Consider the following 22,974-nt stretch of genomic DNA (forward strand, 5'->3'; position numbering starts at 1 on the left):
GGAAGGTTTATAATAGTTCTTTGCTGCAAGTAGAGCAGACTTGTCCAAGTTAGACTGACTGCAGTTATTAATAATAAACATCTTGCCATCATGTAAGATATGTTTGCAAGTAATTAGTGAAGCTTTGTCTATTTTTAAATTCCTGTACCAGGGTCCAATGGTGTAATGTAGCTCTATTGCTGGTGGGAGTTTCAAAAGGCTATTCATGTTATTCAGTATAAGACAGGAATATTTAGAAGAACTCAGCTGGTATCTATGACATTCTTAATAAAGAATTTTTGAAATTTTGAAAAGAAGTTTCTGAAAATAAATCAGAAGGATATTTTTAAACATGTGTTTTAAAAGGAACAGATGCATCCAGGGAATTAAATTAGGGGGCTTTAATATACAAATGTGTGTGTATTCTTTTGGACAGAGATGTATGGGAGGAAGAAATGATGCACAATAACTTATCCAAGATCAGTTAGTTATTGCATGGTTATGCAAGGATTTGAAACAGCACCTCCTACTGCCACATCTGTGTTCAAGGACAGCTTTACATAAGCATTTAAACATAAAGCTATTTGTTTCTAGCACATATTTTAACACATAACATGCCAATATAGGCATAGAATCATAGAGTTGGAAGGGGCCATACAGGCCATCTAGTCCAACCCCCTGCTCAACACAGGATCAGCCCTAAGCATCCTAAAGCATCCAAGAAAAGTGTGTATCCAGCCTTTGCTTGAAGACTTCCAGTGAGGGGGAGCTCACTACCTCCTTAGGCAGCCTATTCCACTGCTGAACTACTCCGACAGTGAAAAACTTTTTCCTGATATCTAGCCTATATCGTTGTACTTGTAGTTTAAACCCATTGCTGCATGTCTTCTCCTATGAAGCCAATGGAAACAGCATCCTGCCCTCCTTCAAGTGACAACCTTTCAAATATTTAAAGAGGGCTATCATGTCCCCTCTCAACCTCCTTTTCTCCAAGTCCCTCAACCTATTCCCAAGTCCCTCAACCTATTTTCATGGGGCTTGGTCCCTTGGCCCCAGATCATACTTGTTGCCAGATCATCATGGTATGGTAGCAGCTGAAGATAACATTGATTTTAAAACTCCCTTATTCTATACTTTTGGCAGCAATACACGTGATGTATGCAGGTGTGTCACAGCATGAGTGAAGCCAGTCTCATCTTGTAAATGGTACAGACTGAGTCTTTAAAAGAAAGCACTTAATATCTAGAATATGTTTGCAAGGAATAAAGAATTTCTAAACTGCTGAAACTAGTTTTGAAAATCTTCATTAAGTCCCCACTCTCTTTCAGTTTCTCAAGATTCATTCCTGCTGAATCAATAGCACTCCACCAGCTAAAATTACCCTAAATATGAAAATGTTACTTAATATTGTGGGAAGAAAAATAGGCAATACTGGCTCCAGCCTTCCATCTTCTAAATTATTCAACATTTATTTATTCCAAAACACTGTACGTTTGTTACTAATCATGTTGTTCATGTTGCAAACTGACATGAGGTAACTGATGTTCACATGATACATTCAAAGGTATATCTAATGGATTTATATGTATATTGTATATCCAATAGATATACAAGCCTATATATAACATATGCAGTCACAAAAAGTCCTGTGAATTTTGTTACTGCACTTTAAATGCAGTTTATCGAGCAAACTTTTCATGAATGCTCTGAAGTATTGAGCTAAATCAGAAAGAGGACAGAACTGGCTCATGCGATTATGGAAAATCAAATACTTTACTCAACATTTGGCACTGTTATTTAAATGTTATATACCTTCTCACTACTAACCAGCCAAAACTTTTCTCACCTAATAATGTATTGCAGAAGTGATCCAAAATCTTGTGAGGATGCACAGCATTGTCAGGAAGATGAGCAATGTTTCAAAGTGTAGTAAGGTGACTACCTTAGGTGCAGTTGATACATATGGTAAACTATGATTTGTCTCATGAATGAGGCATGGGATTTTTAGGCTCACAGATTTCCTTCTCCCTATGCACACAGCTGTGCTATTTTTACTTTCATATCAAGCTACAGTTTAACATCTCAGATGGTAGACATTTATACACTCCCTGCAAGAATTCTTGCATTTCTGGTTTTCACAAAAAGCACAAACTAGAGTTCACCACTTGAACTGAATGGCAAATTATTGTGCGTTTTAAAAGGACAAATCCTTAATTCATTACTTGTCTGTGAGTGGGGGACCTTGTGAGTCAAACCATGGATCCCCTATCACTAGCAAATCATGACTTAGCTGGGTAATTTGAAAATAATTAATATTTGATAACTGCTTCCACACAGACTTTTTCTGTTTTTGCTTCCTTTGGGGGAGCATTTGCATGCTATTCACATTCCTGGTTTCACAATCCTCTTTCATATCTTCTCTCTATTCTCCCTCAAATCTGATCTACTACCATCTTTTTGGAAAAAGTATAGTTGAAGCATGTCAGCATGACATCTGGATGAGGAAGTTAGTATTTCTGAAGGTCCCATATACACTGCAGTCACTTTCCTTTGGCCAGCTTCATGCAGCTACCGTTTTCCCCACTGCACTACTAGAAGGATTCTGATGGCTTAAAAAAAAAAGTAATTGCTATAAAACTACTGAAATCACCATTAAAAAAAACCCAAATAATGCCCACAACAAGCCCTCCAGTGGTGCAGTAGAGAAAAAATACAGGTGAAATGGGAGAGGATTGAGGAAAGTATACAGAAAAATCCTTTGTGGATGTTCCTTTGCCAACGTGAATGCCTTGGCACCAACAAAGAATGTAAAATGGTGAATCCTTGCTGTGTGCATAGTAACCTCTGTGGAACAAATCCAGTTTCTGAATAAATGCTACAGTTAGCAATATAAGTTTTAAAGATACACTTTTTAGTTACACTAAGTTTATTGAGCAAACTTAAAAGGACTCCAGGGAATGGTAGAGGACAGGAAGGCCTGGAGGATCATTGTCCATGGGGTCGCGATGGGTCGGACACGACTTCGCACATAACAACAAAGTTTATTGAATAGCAAAGTGCTTCTCCAAGACTGCACTCAGATGACACAATATGCTCAGATTAATTAAAGATGTCCACAAACACATTGTGTTGCCATGCTTTCACACATGCCTTGCTCCTTCCCACTTCCCTCTCATGCAGCTATGCATCCTAGATTTGAAACAAGCTCTGGCTGAGGAACCCTGCTCAATCAGAGTTTGTTTTCCCCACCATGGTTTAATTCACAATTAGAATTCCGGCTGGCAGAAAGAAATATGCTGATCTAGCTGGGTGCTGTATACTGAAGCAAATCTGGGTTTCTTTGAAACCCAAAATTCTTAATTATACTCCATGCAAAGAGGGAGAGGGAAGAGGGAGGTATATGCATTGTACATGCCTTGATAAATTTTCTTTGGGCCTGTCAGCCCTCAAATTTAGGAGCCAGAATTCTTTTCCAACCTTCAGGGCTTAGTATTTTATATTAAACTAGGGGCAAAGCCCACTGTATCCAGGAATACAAAGGATGCTAGAGTATGGGGGTGGTAAAAGTAAGTCAGGAGTTGTTGATTCTGGAAGAATATGTGGATGCATGGATGTGTTGTCTGGGTTGTCTTTGTGTGGCTGGGCATGAGGATGTGTGATTGCAGAGGGTTGTGGCACTGACAGGGACTCTGGAAGCTTAGTAGGTTTTAGAAGAGGAATCTTCAAATCACCCCAAACCATAGGGCTTTCCCTTCAGAATTCCCACAGCATATGGAGACCGGGCATTAGAGGGCTCTCCCTCTGATTGGCTGGCTCTGCTTTCCCCACATTCTCATTGGCTCTGGTCACCGTCTGTTGCAGGGAGCCTCACTGAGACCAGTTTCCTGGGTTTTAAAGGCCCCTTCAAGCTTCTTGGGGATGGATGAGGATGGACCATTTTAATTCTGTAGAGGCCACTTCTTTGGGCAGCTCCTTGCTGGGCAGGCCTTCTTTGTAGGAAACATGAAAAAATTAGACCCCAGCAAATTCAAGGGTGTGTGAAGGGCCAGAAGTATAGAGGGTGGGGATTATGAAAAGTCCGTATGTTATCAGGAACAGTGCAGGGAATATTTGCTTACGCATTCACAGAAGATGACATCTTTGTTCAAAAAGCTTTTATCCCTAATGGCCCTTCATACCTGATTTGTGCTTGCAGAACTAAGGCGGAAGAGCCCTGAGAGAGGAAAATAGTTTAGAGCAGCCCACCCCGAAGGGCCACCATGCAACTCTGACAGTTCACTCTCCAGGCACCCACCTGCTCAGTCAGTGGTCTGAGGCAAAGTGAGGGAAGTTGTTGGAGGCGACAGTTAGAGATGGGAGATGAAGACTGATTGGGCAGCTGGCAGGTCATTCAGGAAGCAGGGACAACACAGGCAGGAGCATTCATTGGCCCTTAAATTGTGAGGCCCAAAAAATCATTGTGAGTCCCAAAAGGTCATTAGGCCTTTTATTATAGGTACAGATTATATCATTATCATATTGTTATTGCTACCACAAAGCAGAGTTTTTGTAATTTTATTAAAGTGATGACAAAAGGGTTGTAGTAAATAAATAAATATGAGGTAACCATGGTGGAAATCACAAAAAAGCTGACCTCTAACCTTAAGCTTAACTTTTCTCAATTTCTCTTGATGTTATTATTTCTTTACAAAGTTTCATTTAGTTTTCCAGTATGGAAAGCAACTTATGAAATGAATTCATGAAGCTGGTATGGAAAACAACTTATTATGAAATAAATTCATCAACACACTCTACCACTGTGTTGGACTAGGATTTGAGATACCCAGGTTCAACCGCCAGCTCTGCCATATGAGTTCACTGGATGACCCTGGGCCAATTATACACTCTCAGCCTATTGTGAGGATAAAATGGGGGGAAGGGGAATGGTATAAGTTGTTAAGGGTCCCCATTCAGGTAAATAAATAATAACACACTTTAAAGAAGGAATGACAAGATACAATGGGCATGTATTTATGTATTTACTAGGGGCCAAGCCTGTTGCATTCAGGAATACAATGGGTGCTAGATTGGGTGTGTGTGTGTGTGTGTGTGTGTGTAGAAGAACTCTGCGGATAGCCTCCCTCTCCCCCCAGGACCTGGGAAGGCTGCAGGCAGCTGTTAGCGAACTCACTGGCAGCCTCCGAGCCCCAGAGGGAAATGGAAGGAGGAGGGGGTGGTCATGGATGGGGGATGGAAGGCGATTAGCTGTCTGCTGGACAGACAGGCAAGTAGGCTGTAGGAGGAGGCACTCAGGGGCAGCAGCCCTGAGTGGGCGTTAAGCGCTGAGTGACACTTAAGCCATGAAACACACTCTTCCTCCAAGCCCTTACCAGAAATATATGCTGTGGAACGGTTGAGGCCTAAAGATAACATCTAAATACTATTAGACTCCCTGTTAAACTCTGCCTATCCCAAGATTCCATCTATGATCTCCTTCCATTCCTCAGAATAGGAGACAATTTTCGCAGAATAAGATTATTTATTTATAATTAAATTTCTATACTGCTCCTCCCAGTATTACTGGCTTAGGGCAATTCACATTATTATAGCTGTTGTTGTTGTTGTGTTGCTTTACTGTTTTAACCTATTACCAACTATATTTTAAATATGACTGAATTTTAATCTTAAATATCTATATTTATAATATTGTACAATTGAATTTGTATCTAAATTATGTAAGCCACCCTGAGCCCACAGGGAAGGGCAACATATAAATACAATAAATAAATATATGACATGTGTATTATATTGGATTGCTGAGACTTGTTACCTACTCCGGGCTGTGTACGGAAGGGAGGGCTATAAAAGGTTTTGTAAAAAATCAAACTATATTCTTATATGAAATGATGATAAACAAGCTTTGTACTTCTACCAAAGATTGCCAAGGGACACTCACCCTTTGGGGACTACTGTGCTGTCTGAAAGCTTTTGAGACACATTATAGCATAATAAGCAAAAACATTAGAGCCCACTAAAAATGACAATACCAATTTAATGCAGCAGAACCACACTAAAAGCAATTGTGATGTTAAGAACAATTCTAATTAACTTAAGAATAAAAACCATATTATAAAAAGCAAAAAGAGCAAAGCAGCAAAATTTAAACTCAAGGAGAAAAGCCAAGCAACAAATAATTCAAAAGACTAAAATAAAACTAACCAATCAACAGACTATGAGACCAACAATAAATCTAATCAACAGAATAAATTACAACCCAAGTAACCATTTAAGAGAAGGTCTAGGTGAACACAAATGTTTTTACCTGACACCAAAATGACATCCAGTCTAGCTTTGGCAAATAACAGGGAAGAAGGCATTCCACAGCTGGTTCTAGTAATAAGCTGCTTTGCTGTTGTTATGGATGGAAAGCAAAGCAAGGCCTGTGCTCAGATCTTAAACAATGGGCAGGAAAGTATGGAAGCAAGCAGTCCTTTTAATATCCTGAGGCCAGACTATTTAGGGATTTGAAGGTCAATACCACTTCCTGGAATAGGACTCACAAGCAAACTGACAGCCAGCAGTCTTGATTCAAGACAGGCATAATGTGTTTTCTGTGCCAGGCACCAGTTAGCGATCTGGCTGCTACATTCTCTATCAATCTGAACTTCTATATTCTTTTCAAGGAGAGTCCCAATTAAAGCAAATGACAGAGTAGATCAACCTGGTTGCAATCACTACAAGGATAACTGTGTCCAAATCGCACTGCATGTGGCAACACCGGACTCACAGAAAGCCACTGTAACCAGGCACAGCCTGAATAAATTAGCACGTGACAATTTTCCCACAGATCTATTGCTTCCATACAGATATATTTTGAAAAGTATAATGTAAAATGAAACAGACAAGTCTTTCTGCCACAGGCTCTACAGCACCACAATTGATCTGAGGGATGGCTGCATCTCTCTTCTTTTCTCTCTCCCCTTGGGCAAACTATAGCCCTTTCTTACCTCTCTGCCGGGATGCTTCTTTAAAATATTAGATCTTTAGGAAAAACAGCTGAGTGTGTACATTATCTATTCAAAATGGCATGTTTGCAAGGACATTCAAAGCCCAGACAAGTTCATAGAAAGCAAAGGTGGGAATAGGATAATTCTTGTTTCGCTCCTAGGTTCAGGGTTGCACAATCAACATGGCACACATTTTGCCAGCCAGTGAACCATGCTGCATTTTGCCAGCCAGTGAACCAGAATTAGCCTTAGGAATGATTTCAGTTGTGTGCCTCTGCCCTACACAGAAGTAGCATCTATTCAGAAAAAGCACCTTATGTGAAGTCTCCCAAGGTAGTTCTCCCACACAGATTCAGAATGTTCCTGTACCCACACAATATGCTTGCTGCGTGCCTGTTCACTGAGGAGCAGCATGGTCAGGAAGAAATTTGTGGCCTATATTGGAAATGCACTCTGAGGCAAAGGTTTCAGAGGAATAGGTTTTTGTCTTGGAGACCAGACATTAACATTCTCTGGAATACTGCTGAATACACAGTTGAATCACACACTATGAAAATGTATATACAGTTCTTTAAGCAAATCTGATAGTCTTCAGAATGATTACAAAAATATTTGTGCTTATTAAAATAGTGTTTTTTAAAGATATAAATTAATAAACTGGCATTTGCAACGGGTAAAAATTATCCAAAGCCATTAACTTGTGAAGTCGTAGATTACTCAGAATGCCAATTGACAATAAAACACTTTTGCATTAGGTTAAAAGGCTAATTCACAAGTTACATTAAGTACACACAGGAAAAGAAACAGCCTTTTACACCATAAATTTGGCTTTCACAATGTTTACTTTCTTTTTTGTTAAATGTATGCAGTTGCCAGATTCTTAAATATTACATTCATAACAGGAGAGAACCAATAAGAAACCTTTCAATTTGGATCTTCACAGGGGATGCCATTCATATAAGAAAAACATCACTTTGATGCACTGTTTGCATTCCATTTCTAATAACAAGGAGGATGAAGATCTCTGGTTTCTATGGTAACCCAGATGGGCCACAATGCAAGATCCTTACAAATGTTCAAATGCTGAAATGCAAAAACAAATTAAACAAGAGAGTTTTCACTACTTTGTAGTTAAAATTAACAGTAATATCACACATGAGTGTAAATAACTGCATCCACACCTTTCTTTAAAAAATTGCTTTTATAAAATGATTGCTAAATCATTTTAAGAGAAAACAAATGTTTCCCCCTTGAATTTTTAAAAAATGATACAGATAAATTGCTACCGTAAAAATACCAGGCATATAAATATAATTTAATTTACCAACAATGCAATCCAGCATTTGAGTTCTGTTCACTGGTAGAATGCCAAGGTATGATTGTGCTGCATTGGGGTTGTGTTGCAGCAGTGTAACTACTGCACCGGTGGTTTTGCCTGTGTCAGGAGAAAGGTAAGGTATACAAATATTCCAAATCATCAATGAATAAATATATATATTCTCCAAAACTAAATGAATATGCACACATACAAACACCACCAGTACAAAGGTCAAAGTGACTGTATTATGGGGTTTAATTAGAATCCTAAGGAGAGAGTATCACCCCCCCCCCCCCAAACACAGACTAATAAAAGAGATGGTGCAAGTTATAGCATTCTTCCCAAGATCAATAGAGGGCCCAAAATGACCACTTCCTCCCTGCCTATAACAAACAAAAAGGTTCCAGTCTGCAGCCAAAGCAATACCATATTGTAAGCCCCAGCCAGGTAATATACAACTCTTATTCCCACAGCCTACACCATTCTATAGTCAGGATTATGAGCATGAAAGAACACATTGAAAGAACATGAAAGAACACTATATATCTTTTAGCATTCACTGGGGGGGGGGTCTCTTTCTTTCAACTACATTGGCCTGTGAGTCTGTAGCTAGAGATTCAATGCTGTACCCACTGAACTACAGCTTTACACAGCACCCCCCCCCCCCAGTACTAATCTAAATGGGTGTGATTCATCCTCTCCAGCCAATTCCACATGGTGACAACTGCACCGGGCCACCGGTAGTGCATTGCTACAGGGCTGCATATTCCACAGCAGTCTGTGTTCACACAGGGGATGAAGTTCAGTGGCGGTTTCATTCCACCGTATGGGGTGTGTGTGCCAGGGAGGGGTCTTTATTTTGCAGGATGGTGGGATTGCATGGAACGCAGTTCCATCTTCCTGCAAAAGGTAAATAAATGCTCCGGTCTGCTCCATGATGAGGCAAAGCACCACAAAGCCGACTGGGGCATTGTTTGCCCCCTCTGGACCACCGTAGGACAGGGAGGAGCCGGGTATGGAAGACTCAGCTCTTCCTAGTCCACATGAGCATGCTGCAGTGGCCCTCACAGTATGCTAAAGGAACTCAGAAAATTCTGTGTTCCCTTACTCCAGGGCTTCTGGGGCCTGATCCCAGGATGGCAGCAGCCTGGCAGCAATGTCATATGGAAGCAGGGATTTGCCCCACTTCTATATGGCTGTCCTCTTGGCCTTTTCCACCCATGCAGAATCGGCCTCTGTGAGTCTATGGGGGAAAAAATATGCCAGACATCCCATCATGAGCTTGTCTTCCATATGAACCTGTGGGTGTACTGGCAGCATGGAGTATGCACATTCCTCCTGACTTCACCTTTTTCATTAAAATTATTGTCACCATCCAGACACCCAAGAGGAATATTTTTCCCTACAGATGTTGCATTTCCAAATCCTAGAGAAGCAACTTCTGCTGGGGTACATCGACTGCTCTCCCCCGGGCTTCTTCTTGAACATCGTGGACCTCCTTCTCCTCCACCACCCCTTTTTTTAGGAAGGGGGGTAGGAAGGGGATCTTATTATTGTGCCGCCATGTTGTGACATTTTAAAGTCTTATAATGGGAGTTTTAATGGGGTTTTAAGACACTCCAATTGGGAGTGGCGGGAAATAAATCGAAATAATAATAATAATAATTTTAATAATTTTAATAATTTTAATAACTTTAATCACCCTGCCTTCCTTCTCACTTATCGTTTCTCATTAAACACTCAAGGCAACTCTCTGGATTTGTCTCCTGTAAGCTTGTTGTTTCATTTCTATTCATCCTTGTCTGTTCTCTCCCTTTCGAAAAGCTTGTTCTCCTTTCATGGAAACCAGCACAGGCATGATGTCTACAGTGTTATTTGTATTGTCAGTGTGGGATCCTGAATCTCACAGTTAGAATCCAATAGTTCTCTTGAGAGACCTGGACTTTGGAGATGACTATTAATTTTCTTTATCTAGCCTTTTCTACTTAGCTTAAGAAGCTTACAATAACCATAAAGCCAAGGAATACAATTAAAACAGAATGTAAAATTACAGTAGAAGAGTTCACAAAGTTCCAAAAGAGAACATCAAAACAACCAAAAAAGAATTAGTAATTTCCCCCCATAAAACAAATATCTTATAAGAGCATTGTGAATGCACTGATAGTTCTTCATTCTCTAAGTGGTCTGATCCCAGATAAGCTGTGACAAAATGGTTGCTTTGCTGTTAGCAGGGAATTCAAACAACTGATTCAAGCGACCTTTGGATTTTGTAGTTCTACTTAGCAATTGTCCTATCATATTCATTGTACCCAAAGAGGCAAAATCAACTTCTTTGCCAGTGGGTTTGCAAACTGTGGAACAAGTATGGAGTACATTAAGTGATTTCACCATGGCATTATTATGTATTAACATTACAGGGGAAGCACCAATATGGAATCCATCAGGAATGACTTTGTGATGGGTGGTGATGGTATTTTCATCTGTGGGAGTGGCTGCTAGTGAGAATTTATGTATTTCTTTACACAGTTATTACTAAACCTTTAATTGTGCTGCTGTGAAAGCACAGGATCTTAGTTATTTACACCAATATCAGCTTCAATATAATATACCCTCCAACCACAGGACTATACTGCCTCCAAGTTTATAGCTGTGACATTAACACTCATTCAGTTCTTTTTCATTATTTGCTTTGTTCCAATAACAGTGATGTTTCATTTCTTACTAAATCTGCATGAGCACTTCATGACCTTTCTGTGGAAAGAGCATTAACAGCCATTTCAGTCCAGAAATGAGCATATAAAATATTCTGACAAACATTCAACACAACAATAGGCAATTTTAATGTATACCTTGAATATACTAGCAGACCAACTGGTGAGGATGAAATATAACATTTGCTACACAGCAGACAGAAAACAAGAGTCTCAAATGCCAACCAAGCATACACATGCAAGTACACAACTTGATTTCTCATCATCTGACTACCTGCCGAATGTTTGCATTCACTTAAATAAAAAGTACAGTATCTAAAGGGCCATTAGATAATTGGTGAAAGAAAATTAGGCAGTTTATGATGTTGGAAAAGTTAACAAATAACATTAAAATAATTCAAGGGGAGAAAAAGATAGATGATTTCAATATCATTTGGCTGGATTTGGCAAATTACTTAAGGAAATTTTCAGACTATAAGACATGTGAACTAGTGTTGTAATGTGTGACTTGGAATTATGATGAACAGTTGAATTGTAATAGATGAAATGGACATTGTCTACAGGATTTAAAATGGTTTATGAAGCTACAGAATTGTGCTGCGGTGAATTTTGTTTTTGGTGGGGTGTTTCTGTTGATTGTTATTTATTAATTATAATAAAATAAATAAAATAAATAAAGGGCCACTTGGTGAACTAAGAGTTTTATTTATTTGATATTTACATCCTATATTTCTTTCCAGTGGGAACTCGAAGTAGCTTACAACATCGCCCCCCCTTCATTTTATCCCTCCAAAGCCACCCTGTGCGGTAGGCTAGGCTGAGAGTGCGTGGCTGGCTGCAGGTCACTCATGGCAGAGCAGAGATTCAAGCTTAGGACTCAAAGATCCAGCCCAGTACTCTAGCCAGGACACAGTGATGACCCTCTCTTATTATTCATGCAAGCATATCATCAAGGGAGGAATGTGCCTATGTGATTTTGTCCAGGCACAATTGGGGTTATATAAGTATTCTTTTAAAACATCCTATAAGTTTCAGAAAGTAATATAGAGTTTAACATATAACATGAAAAGCTATTTTGCGGACAATTTCATAAACAATTTATATACTGAACAATTTTCATATTGCTCTAGCCAACAAAAATTAGATTTTATGCCACAATGCATCAGCTGACAAATGATGGGTAAACAAGAATTTGCATATAACCACGGAATTACACACCAATTGTAGTTTCTGCACGTAGATATTTCCTTGTACATCGGTATATTGTGTAGTTTAGGAAGCTTAACTGCAAGAATGTCAGTGGGGGTAGGACGACAGTCTAGTCACTGTTTTGTTTTTAAATACCCAACTGCAAAACTTAGAATATGGAGAAAGAGCGATGAGATCAGGTCCTGGGCAAATATCTTTATATGCTTTATTAAAAACTGCAGACACCTGCCCTTCATAAATAATTCCTTTTTGAATATTGCTATCAAGAGCTATTAATTCAAACTCTTCTGCTACTTTTTAAACTGGCACTACAAGTGAATTATTATATAAATATGTATTGGGTATTTAAAAACAAAAAATACTTTGATGTGTTAAGTTTTCAGCTGTGAGAAATACCTCTGAAAACTACTTGCATATCTACTCTTCAAATAACAGCAAATAATGAATGAACAGAAAATTAAAGGGACCCATAGAATATTTTAAAATGCAGACCATTATGTTCACTTTGTTGGAAATGTTTTTATTTCATAAGAATTGAATTAAGTATATATACTGTGTAAAAAATGGAAAAGGTACAGATACAACATCCAAAATGAAATCAGAAATGATATTGACCAAACAGCAAAATTAATTTAATGGCTTCATTTTTACTCTTGGCAGAAAACAGACAACAGTCTTAAGAATCACAAAATACAAAAATATGAACTGCTGTAACTATCTGTTATTTTTATAGCAAAAGAAAAGAAAATGAGCAAAGAGGTTCACACTATGATTTTGTATGCCACCAATCAATTATTCCGTTCACTGACAAGGCCAGATAAAACACAATGTTTTTAACTTGCTGCCCGTATGAAATGTTTGTAAATATTTTTTAAAATTCTCTGAACACTCACATATTTAGCATGCATCCCATTATATGAACAATCCTCAACACTTCTCTTTGGAAATGATTAGTTAATAGGTCATCTAGCTTAAGTAGTTGTCTCAGAGCTCGCTCAAAATGCCATGTGATGCTCAAGAGTGTGTGGGTGGACTAGTAAGGTTTCTGATTCATGAGCAACACTGTATTACAATTTGTAATATAATGCTTTAAAAGTGCTGAAAGTTCCACTGAGAATGAACTATAGGGATACAAAGTAGCTTTCACAGTCATGGAAGGGCATTTTACTGAAATTACCTAGGTTGATTTTCAAAAGACAATATCCAAAAATTAGTGTTGAACTAAGAATTGCTAATGTGTGTGTGTGTGTGTGTGGGGGGGGGGGGTTTCCAGTGAACAGAGATGAATGCCGTAAGTGAATGCTGCTCTAAATGAAAATGAAGTTTGCTTGAAATCAAGTACAGGGCAAAATCCTCTGTATGAACTGCTGCAGTTAAAGCAGCTGTTTATGATCAGGCTGTCAAAATGATACATTTTGTAGCTGCTATGATGCCTGAACCCTCCATCAGGATCAAGCCTTCTGGTTCAGAATTAAGCACTACTCAAGAACACCCATTTTAAAAGTGCTATCATTTATCAATCAATGTGGAAACAACCCCATGTGAAGACCCTTGCAGCAGCAGATCACTACATTTCAAAATAGTATCAGTGCCCAACCAAAATTCTCAAATGTATTGATGTAGAACACGTCTTCTGGCTCACTTCCTAGGATGGAAATGGGTACGGACATGATGTCTGTAGTCCCATTCCAGGGAGCATGCCACAAGAGGCTGGGGCAGTCACAGGGCAGCATGCCAGCATGTCAGGCCAGCGCCACCACAAGAGATGGGGAAGGGAGGGGGAGATGGGCTGGAGGAAGGAGCCTGGGTGTCTGAGGGAAGGGGGAGAGACCAAGGAGGTGGTCAGAGAAGTGAGAGGTAAGGGGTGGGCGTGGGCGGGGGCAGGGGGAAATGAAAGGAAGGAGCTTGTGTGTGTGTTTGTGTGAGGGGGGGAGGGACCAAGGAGCCCCAGAGAAGGTTTGTGTTCCACATACCTTGTGAGAGTTGGGTTGTCACTAATTTATTTATATTTATATCCTGCTTCTCTTCCATCAAAGACCTTAGAATTCTGTGTGTCTGTGTGTGTCTATCAATTTATAACCATATATAAAATTCCCTGGAGTACTCCCATCTAGGCACTGAAAAACTCAGTACCAGCTTAACTTTATTACATTTCAACAATAATGCTTGAAATTCTACACAGTGAATAGCATTTTAATGGCCATAACTTTGTATATATGAAAAAGGCATGAATAACTCAAAGACAAACTTCTACAACGACAGCAAAGAATAGCTTCCACCTCTCTTTGAGAAATAAATGCTGCAGAAAACAATGTGTACAATGAGGAAAGTAATTTAAGAATAACAAGAAAAATAATAAAACAATTTTGTGTTGTCATTGCCAACATTTTAGCTTCTACAATTAAATGCCAAATTCATTTTTATAAGTTAAAATCGGGTTAGCAATACTGCTTTAATATTATATTCCAAAATATAGAAAGCAATATAGAGAGTAAGAGAGAATACCAGACTCAATGCTCTGTGTCTTTGATCTACTACTGCGTGAGTGTCAGATCTCTGCATTGTCGTAAACTTACAAACATGAAATGAATACAAGATTAACTATTGTCCATGAACTGTAGCCACCATGAGCAGGAAATGGAAAATAATACAGCAGAAGTTGCTGAGATCGCCATCTAGTGGGAATGATAAGATTTCCCACTAAACCAGGTTATATTAAAAAACACTGAACTACTTCCATGAAAATCATTATTGAAACCAGTTTTTATTTTCACACTACTGGATTTTGTTCTCTATGGTCATCCCACATAAAGGGAAAATGAATTATTTCATGATTTAATGCCACATGTTCCAAGCTGGATTCAAAACAGGAAGAGACACAGAAGATCATATTGCTAATTTACAATGGTTACTGAAGCACACCAGAGAATTTCAGAAGAAAATCAACTTGTGTTTAATAGAATACAGCAAAGCTTTTGACTGTGTGGATCATGAAACACTACGGTTAGTTTTTAAAAGACATGTGTATGCCAAAGAATCTGATTGTTTTGATGTGCAACCTCTATACTGTTAGGATAGAATATGGAGAAAAAGAATGGTCCATCCAATTGGCAGAGGTGTAATATAAAACTCTAGCCACTATGCCCAGCTGGCTTTTGTGAGGTGACTGCTGTTGAACAAAAACAAGCGGCCCGTCCTGTGTGAGTTGTGCAAACTGAATGATAGCAAGTTGCTAACTGGTTGTTATCAGGCTTCCCTCAAAGGCCAGTCACAGGCTAGGTTTATGGTTGCTTCAGCTTTCATGGTACTTTATTAGGCTTGTGAAACAGAATGAACATATTAAATGTTTACTTACAGCTTACACAGACATCCTCAACACAAAAACTTGAAGCCAGTCGTTGAAAATGATTAGCAATAAAAAATAAACAGAGGAACACAGTGAATGCATAAAATGTATTGCTACCAGATGTCTTGATGACCACTAGCTCAGATTTAAAAAACAAAACTGAAACAACCAGACAACTTCACTGAAGGTCTATCAGTGTATTTTAGGAATCAATTAAAAATGGAGTCTCCATGTTTAATAACAGTACTGATTCACAAAAGCTGAGGACAAGGATAGCTCTCTCAATCATGTCCAGTTATGATTGTCTTGAAACATCTTGGGGGATACTGCTTGGGAAAAACTACCACCACTAAGATTCGTTCTTATATTTTAATGCGTACAGTAAAATGGAAAAGATAAGAGAACAAAAGTTGTTTTTTTTTTAGAAAGGTTCTAACATTAGGACTCAACAAAACACACCTGCTGGAGGTCACTTAACTGTGGACTGAATGATACCTGTTTTCAGGTGGTTAGAAAGTAAGGCTCGACTGTGGCAGACATATTTTCTAAGATCTTAGGGCTGAGATGGCGATCCCAACAACTTTGTTAATGAAATAATCATGACGGGTAACAGTAGGACCGTTTCTGCACTGGGAACTTTGCTGCCCCAGCTCCAGTGTGGAAGCACAAATCTGGGGCAGATGAGGTGCAATGAGGCAAAGCCCCTCCCCCGTGCAGGAGCAGGAAGAGGTGGGGCAACCTGCTCTGACTCAAACTCCAGCCTGCAGCCCAGTGTGAAGCCGCTGGTGTGCAAACGGTCTAAGTTTTTTCCAAAAAAAAAAAAGAGAAGAGAGATTTTCACTATGTTTTTCAAGATAAACTTAAAATTGTCCATTCATGGGGTCACGCCAGACATTTCTAAGACAATATGGAAACTTGGGTTACAATCCAATTATCTCCAAAACCGAATATGCACAGCAGCATTTTATTTTCAGCAAGTCCACCTAGTAACACACAATAAGACCTTTAAACTTTGGGGTGTTTTAAAAAGTTGGATGTGATGAAACACTTAGGGAGAAAGATGAGCTCAGTTCGAAGCAAGTCAACTCAGAAACAAGGGTCATTAGGACTGCAGCCACGAACTATTATTTTGAGAAACAAAATGATTCTTACGGCTGGGCAGATATCACACACTTTGATTCTTTGAGGTATTCTTGTCTGAATCAGGTTACTGAGGGCACAAAGACTGGAAAAAGCCAGGAGAGATACCATGAAGTTTTTTGCTAGCATGAGAAATTACATACTCCAAATCATATGATTAAAACCCTTTCTGAACCGACTGCACTGGAGGATTGCATACTTGAACAACCTCCCATTGTGCCTAGCACATCAGAGAGAAGAGTAAAGTAAACTGCAACTAATCTCTGAGTGTAGGAGGCTACATGGAACTGCTAAATAACGTGCTTCCCTTCCACACATCAGCACTGCCCGCCGGAGAAAAGGCTGGCTAAGGAAGTTGATATGTCAGAGCCAGCAAAATATCGTGGTTAAAGTGTTGTACTCAGATATGGCAAACCCAGGTTCAAATCGCTATCCAATCTCATCAGATCTCAGAAGTGAAGCAAGGCTGGGCCTGGCTAGTATTTGGATGGGAGACCACCAAGGAATACCAAGGGCATGATGCTGAGGCAGGCAAGAGCAAACCACTTCTGAGTGTCTCTTGCCTTGAAAACCCAAGGGGTCACCGTAACTGTGACACAACACCATCTGGATATTATTCAAACAGCATGGTGCTGGACTTCTGCGAAGCAGCTCCAACACCTCTTCAACTGATAAAGTTTTCTCTAGGCACATCTGGAAGTTTATTATAATCAGACATAATAGGGGTTTTTTTACACACCTGACAAGCTGTGGGCTTCTAAACCTTTTCCTAGGCAAGCAAGCACCTAATGTGTTGCACTCTATTCAATATGCAGAATCTCCTCCTGATAACAGGGTAGTAAATTAGAGGAAGGGATTTAAAAATCCAACTCTTGCTACTATGTGTAGCTTTTAGGAGCCAGCACCATGATCAATGACTTAAAAGAACAATGCTAGGCCAAGATACAATTAACAAGTCACAGCAAGCAGAATTCTGGTGAGAGCAGCAAAAGTATTATTCAGTAAAGGTCAGGAATACATAAGAAAATATGGCAAAAGTAATATGATGAAAGAAATGAAGGGGGCAGGACAGGGCAAGGTTACCAGGTAGAGAACAGAAATGTCATGCTACAAACACTTTTGTAAGCAATGCTCAAGTTCATTTAAATATGTTTGAATAACTATAAAAGAGCCTGTCTTTTTAATATGAAATTTGAATGCTACAGATCTTGCACCTGGTACCACATTCCTTACTATGATGTACATTCAGAATTGAAGAAAATAAACTGTCTTGTTACAATACTATTAGTATATAATTAATGGTAATTAATGTTCGGTTTAGATAAAGGCATTACCACACACTGCCTGTAGGACGATTTCATCACCGTAAACTGTTTTAAATTTCTAACAGTTGGTAGAAGGAAAAAGCCAAATCACACTCACACATATACACACATGGAGAAGCAGTAACAAAAAAGACTATCAATATAATGCTTATTAATAGCATAAGTTAAATGAAAATTCTAGGTTAAATGAAATTTAGTTATTCTCAAAATCATCATGAAATCAAGGGCCACACAGTTTAGATAGACATAGTTAACTGAAATCCACATGGGCAACTTGCATAATATAAATGTGCTTTTCTTAGATACTTATAAGGTTCTTTGGTTACAAATCATTTTGTACTTTAAAGAAAATTGTTGATGTAACCTTAAGTGCCGCTGAGCCGTAGCACAGCTATAAGTTTCCTTTGCAGAATCAGCACGTCTTTAATGGCTCAGATTAAAACTTTAATAGGACACTTTCATTGCTGAAGGCTAAGATACACAGTACACGGAAAATTAGAGACGGCAAAAGTTGGGACATGGAATTAAAAAAAAAACTTTGCTGAATGTAGAAAGAGCTCACTTAAATGGTTTACGGGAGGAAGAAATGACTTTGCATGCACTTTCTGATAAGCTTGGCATCTGAGCTAAGAAAAAGTTAAAGGAAATGCAAATCAGTTCTTAGTTATTCAAGAACACGTGTGCTTAAATCAGGTATATAAATATGCAAAATATGCAACACTTTTAATTTATACAGCATCTCAAAAGCAAACTGAATTGTAATCCCTCCCACTGAATAAAGAAAATGATTTAGCATGTACTGAACTGACTGAATTGCTCTCCAGTATAAATGGCCACTTATTTTAGACTCAGCTTTTAACAAGCAAGTGGCCATTGAAGTAAGTAAACACTTATTGGCAATATGAATAGCAGACATGCTGACATGCAAATCTAGTGTTAACAGTCTGCCTGCAGGAAAACAGGGGCATGATTTGTCATAGACTCACTGCTATTGCACACTATGCACATCTTTTTTCACGTACCCAATAGAAAGAAAACCCTGCTCAAATTGAAAATACCATTTGAACTGAAAAGCATAATGATTAAACAAACTGAAGAAATTGTACTAGTGCTACCACTAATGAAAAACCTCCCTGCACTCTTTTGTGATCTCTCAAAAGTACACTTAAAAAAATGTATAGGCTTGATGTCCACACATTATACAACTTCAGGACAGGAGCACAAAAAGATGTCTTGATATACTGTAAATCTACTGCTTTCTTCTAAATTTATTGGTTCTGGGACCTGGGTCCCCCTGCTCTGACTGGCTTAGTAAAAAGGAGGAGAGGGGAAAGAAAGAGACGAAGACCCATTATGCACGGGGGGAATAACGCACATTCGGGGTGGAATGGCAGCGACTAAAATCACCGATAAGGCATGGTGCCGGCTGCAACCGGACGCAGCTTCGGTGCATGCCACCGAAAAAGCCGCGTTCGCGAAACGCGGAAGAAAGCGCAGCATCCGGGTGACCGGGGCACAACCAGAAGAGGCGCCGGGATCGCCGCGTGCATAATTGGTTACTCTGGGGTTTGCAGCCATTGCGCCCCGCCCCGTGCATAACCGGTCTTCCCCCTCCGCGTTTTCCATGTGACCCGAAATCACCGTTTCGGCGGCCGTGCATAATGGGCCGAAGAGAGACTAAATGCAACATGGCTTGCCTCCCATCATTTATTTATTTTATTATTATATTTCTATACCCACACCTCTTAAAAGACTCGTGGCGGTGTACAATAAAACCATAAACACCCAATTCCCTAAGACAATTCCCTAACAATGTGACCAGATGGTGAAAACTCTGTAAACCCTCCCACATCCCAGACAGCCACCCAAGGTGGGATTCGCAGATGTTGATGTGAGGACCTGATCCCACGGAGGGGCCCCAATAGATCTTAGCTCTGGCCTCACTCAAAGATCTGGTGGAAGAGCTCCATCTTACAGGCCCCGTGGAACTGTGAAAGCTCTGATAGGGCTCTAAGCTCTTCTGGGAGCTCATTCTACCAGGTACGGGACAGGACTGAAAAGGGTTGAGGCCAGGTAAACTGTCTTAAGGCCAGAGATCACCAGCAGATTAGCACCTAGAAAGCAAAGAACTCTGCAAGGGCACAAGGAGATAAGCGGTCCCTCAGATAGGTAGGGCCCAAGCTGCAAATGGACTTAAAGGTTAAAACCAAAACCTTGAACTTGATCCAGGCCAAAGCTGGCAACCAATGCAGCTCCCTCATCACAGGCTGGATGCGGGCCCTCCAAAGTGTTCCAGTCAGGACCCTAGCAGCCATGTTCTGTACCAGCTGTGAGTTTCCAGGTCAAGGACAAAGGCAGGCCAGCATAGAGCAAGTTACAGAAATCCAGCCTGGAGGTGACCACTACATGGATCACTATGGCCAGATAGTCCGGGTGTAGGTAGGGCGCTAATTGCCTTGCCTGTAAAAAGATGGAAAAACGCCATCCGGACTACTTCTGTGACCTGGGCCTCCATAGAGAGGGAGGCATCCAGGATCACCCCCAAATTCCTTGCTAAGGATGAGATGTTATGCTGCACTCTGGCCAAGGTGGGCAAGTGTGCTTCCCGAACCATCCTTTTCCTGCTTAGCCACAGGACCTCCGTATTGGAGGTGTTGAGTTTCAGGCAATTCTACTCTAACCTTCCAGCAATGACTTCTAAACAATTATATTTGGACAAGATCATATGCTATTGTTTTTGAGCATAAGAGTGTACACCTGCCTCCAAAAGCTAAAATACATTTACAGTTCATTCAAGGTTTTGGTCTTAACCTTTAAGTCCTTTTGCAGTCTGGGCTCTACATACTAGTGGAAGTGGTGGGATAAAAATTTAATAATAATAATAATAATAATAATAATAATAATAATAATAATAATAATAATAATAATCTTAACACCACCCGTGGCGCCATGGGCGCCACGGACTAAATAAAACTGTAAGGCGTTCTGAGGCGGGTTGTGTCCGGGATGAGGAAGGGTCCGGATTGGACCCTTCCTCAGAACAGACAATTGGAGGGACCAATTGGCAGGAGCGAAGCGCCTGCCGATTGGTCCCTCCGATTCCCAGCCCCGCGCAACTGCGAGCCGTGCACAGCGCGGCTGGCAGTTGCTCCTTTGCGCCGCTGCCGAGGCCTACCTGCCGCCACCGCCGCCGTCGGAGAAGAAGAGAGCCGCCGCAAAATGGAGCCGCCGCCGCCCCATGGAGCCCCTGGCAGTCGCGCAAAGCGCCGCTGCCGGGGCCTACCTGCCGCCGCCTCAGAAGAAGAGAGCCGAAGCGAGACGGAGCCGCCGCCCCACGGAGCCCCCAGAGCCACGGCTCGCCTTCCCCAGGGCCTGGGGAGCTTTTTTCCGGATCTGGGGGGGAAGGAAAAAAGCTCCCCAGGCTCCAGGGAAGGCGATCCGCAGCTCGCAGAGCCGCGGATCGCCTTCCCCAGGGCCTGGGGAGCTTTTTTCCGGATCGGGGGGGGGGAAGCTCCCCAGGCCCCTAGCACCCGCTGAATTTTAGTTTCAGCGGGCTCTACTACTAGTAATAATAATAAGTGAGAGCTCCCTAGGGGTTACATGGCCTTTCCCAGAAGTTTGGATGGCTCCTGTCATCACTAGACATCCCTGGAGCCCACTTTCCCTGTTGCTCTACAGGCCTAGTCTCTTTCTACGCAATGAATCATAGAATCATAAAATCATAGAGTTGGAAGGGGCCATACAGGCCATCTAGTCCAACCCCCTGCTCAACGCAGGATCAGCCCTAACCTGCGTTAGGAAATCATAAATGATTGATTGATTGATTGATTGATTGATTGATTGATTGGCTGGCTCCCGCATCTCACTTCTGTGCTCACTTGTCACCATTTCCAGGATTCCTCAAAGCCTTAAAAATATTTCAGTGGTTCCTCTATAGTCAAAAGGTTGAACAAAGCTGTTCTGAACAGTTATAGCTTTACCACTATTTGTTCTTAGCATGAAAGCTTAATGAGATTTCTTCACAGCAACAAAAAAATCCAGTAATCAAGAAATCTAGGTTCCATGTTGGAAATATAAACCAAATCTGTGGGAAAATCTGCTGCAGTTTCACCAGAATTTGGTGGAAACAGTCTCAGCACCATTCCCAAGGGAATTTTAGTAGGCCATATATTAATGAATATCAAGTTCTAGCTCTCATTTCTTCCATCCAATATCCTTACAAACATTTCCATTAACACATAATATGTATGTGATCCATATGAGGAATGGATCGCCATGTGGCTGGGCCCGACCCCCTAACCCGAGAGGTGTGTTGCTTGCCAGGGGCAAAAATTAAAGATGTTTCAGAAAGGCTGCCCAAACTCCTCAAATCTACGGATCACTACCCATTTGTGATGGTCCATGTGGGAACAAATGACATGTCCCTGAATACCATCGCTCCTATTAAAAAAGGCTATCAAGATCTGGGGAGGAAGCTCAAGCAAATGGGGGCACAAGTGGTATTCTCTTCAATCTTGCCTGTCAAGGGAAGAGGAATGCATCGGGAGAGGAAGGTAATGGAGGTGAATCACTGGCTGCGTAGTTGGTGCCGGAAGGAGAAATTTGGTTTCTGGGACCATGGGATAGGCTTTCTTGAGGAAGGCCTACTAGCATCTGATGGACTGCACTTATCGAAACTGGGGAAGAATGTGTTTGGCAGGAACCTGGGGAGATTCATCAGGAGAGCTTTAAACTAAAGCCGCTAGGGGAAGGAGACGATCAACATAGGGAGTGTATGGAAGGAAAACGATCAGAGGCAGCCCAACCGGCAAGGCCAGCTCATAGGGAACCAAAAGTAAAAGGATTCAGATGTCTTTATACTAACGCCCGAAGCATGGGCAATAAAAAGGAAGAGCTGGAACTTCTCATGCTGATGGAAAGGTATGATCTAGTAGGCATCACAGAAACTTGGTGGAATGAT

The 22,974-nt window shown here is 40.6% G+C and overlaps 1 protein-coding gene across 8 annotated transcripts in view; it reads right to left on the bottom strand.

Annotated features, from left to right (window-relative positions):
* Positions 1-22,974, bottom strand: part of PHF21A (PHD finger protein 21A) — a 224,453-nt gene that overhangs the window by 60,285 nt on the left and 141,194 nt on the right. Inside the window, exon 1 of one of the 8 annotated variants that reach the window (XM_077322309.1) lies at positions 6,281-6,397. The exons of the other annotated variants lie outside the window; for them this stretch is intronic. Coding sequence (XP_077178424.1) covers positions 6,281-6,298 — 18 coding nt within the window. The 5' untranslated portion in view covers positions 6,299-6,397. Of the gene's footprint in view, positions 1-6,280; positions 6,398-22,974 lie in introns of those variants that run through there. 8 annotated transcript variants of the gene reach the window in all.

Source organism: Paroedura picta, chromosome 2 (genome assembly GCF_049243985.1).
Source record: "Paroedura picta isolate Pp20150507F chromosome 2, Ppicta_v3.0, whole genome shotgun sequence".
NCBI classification, from domain to species: Eukaryota; Metazoa; Chordata; class Lepidosauria; order Squamata; family Gekkonidae; genus Paroedura; species Paroedura picta.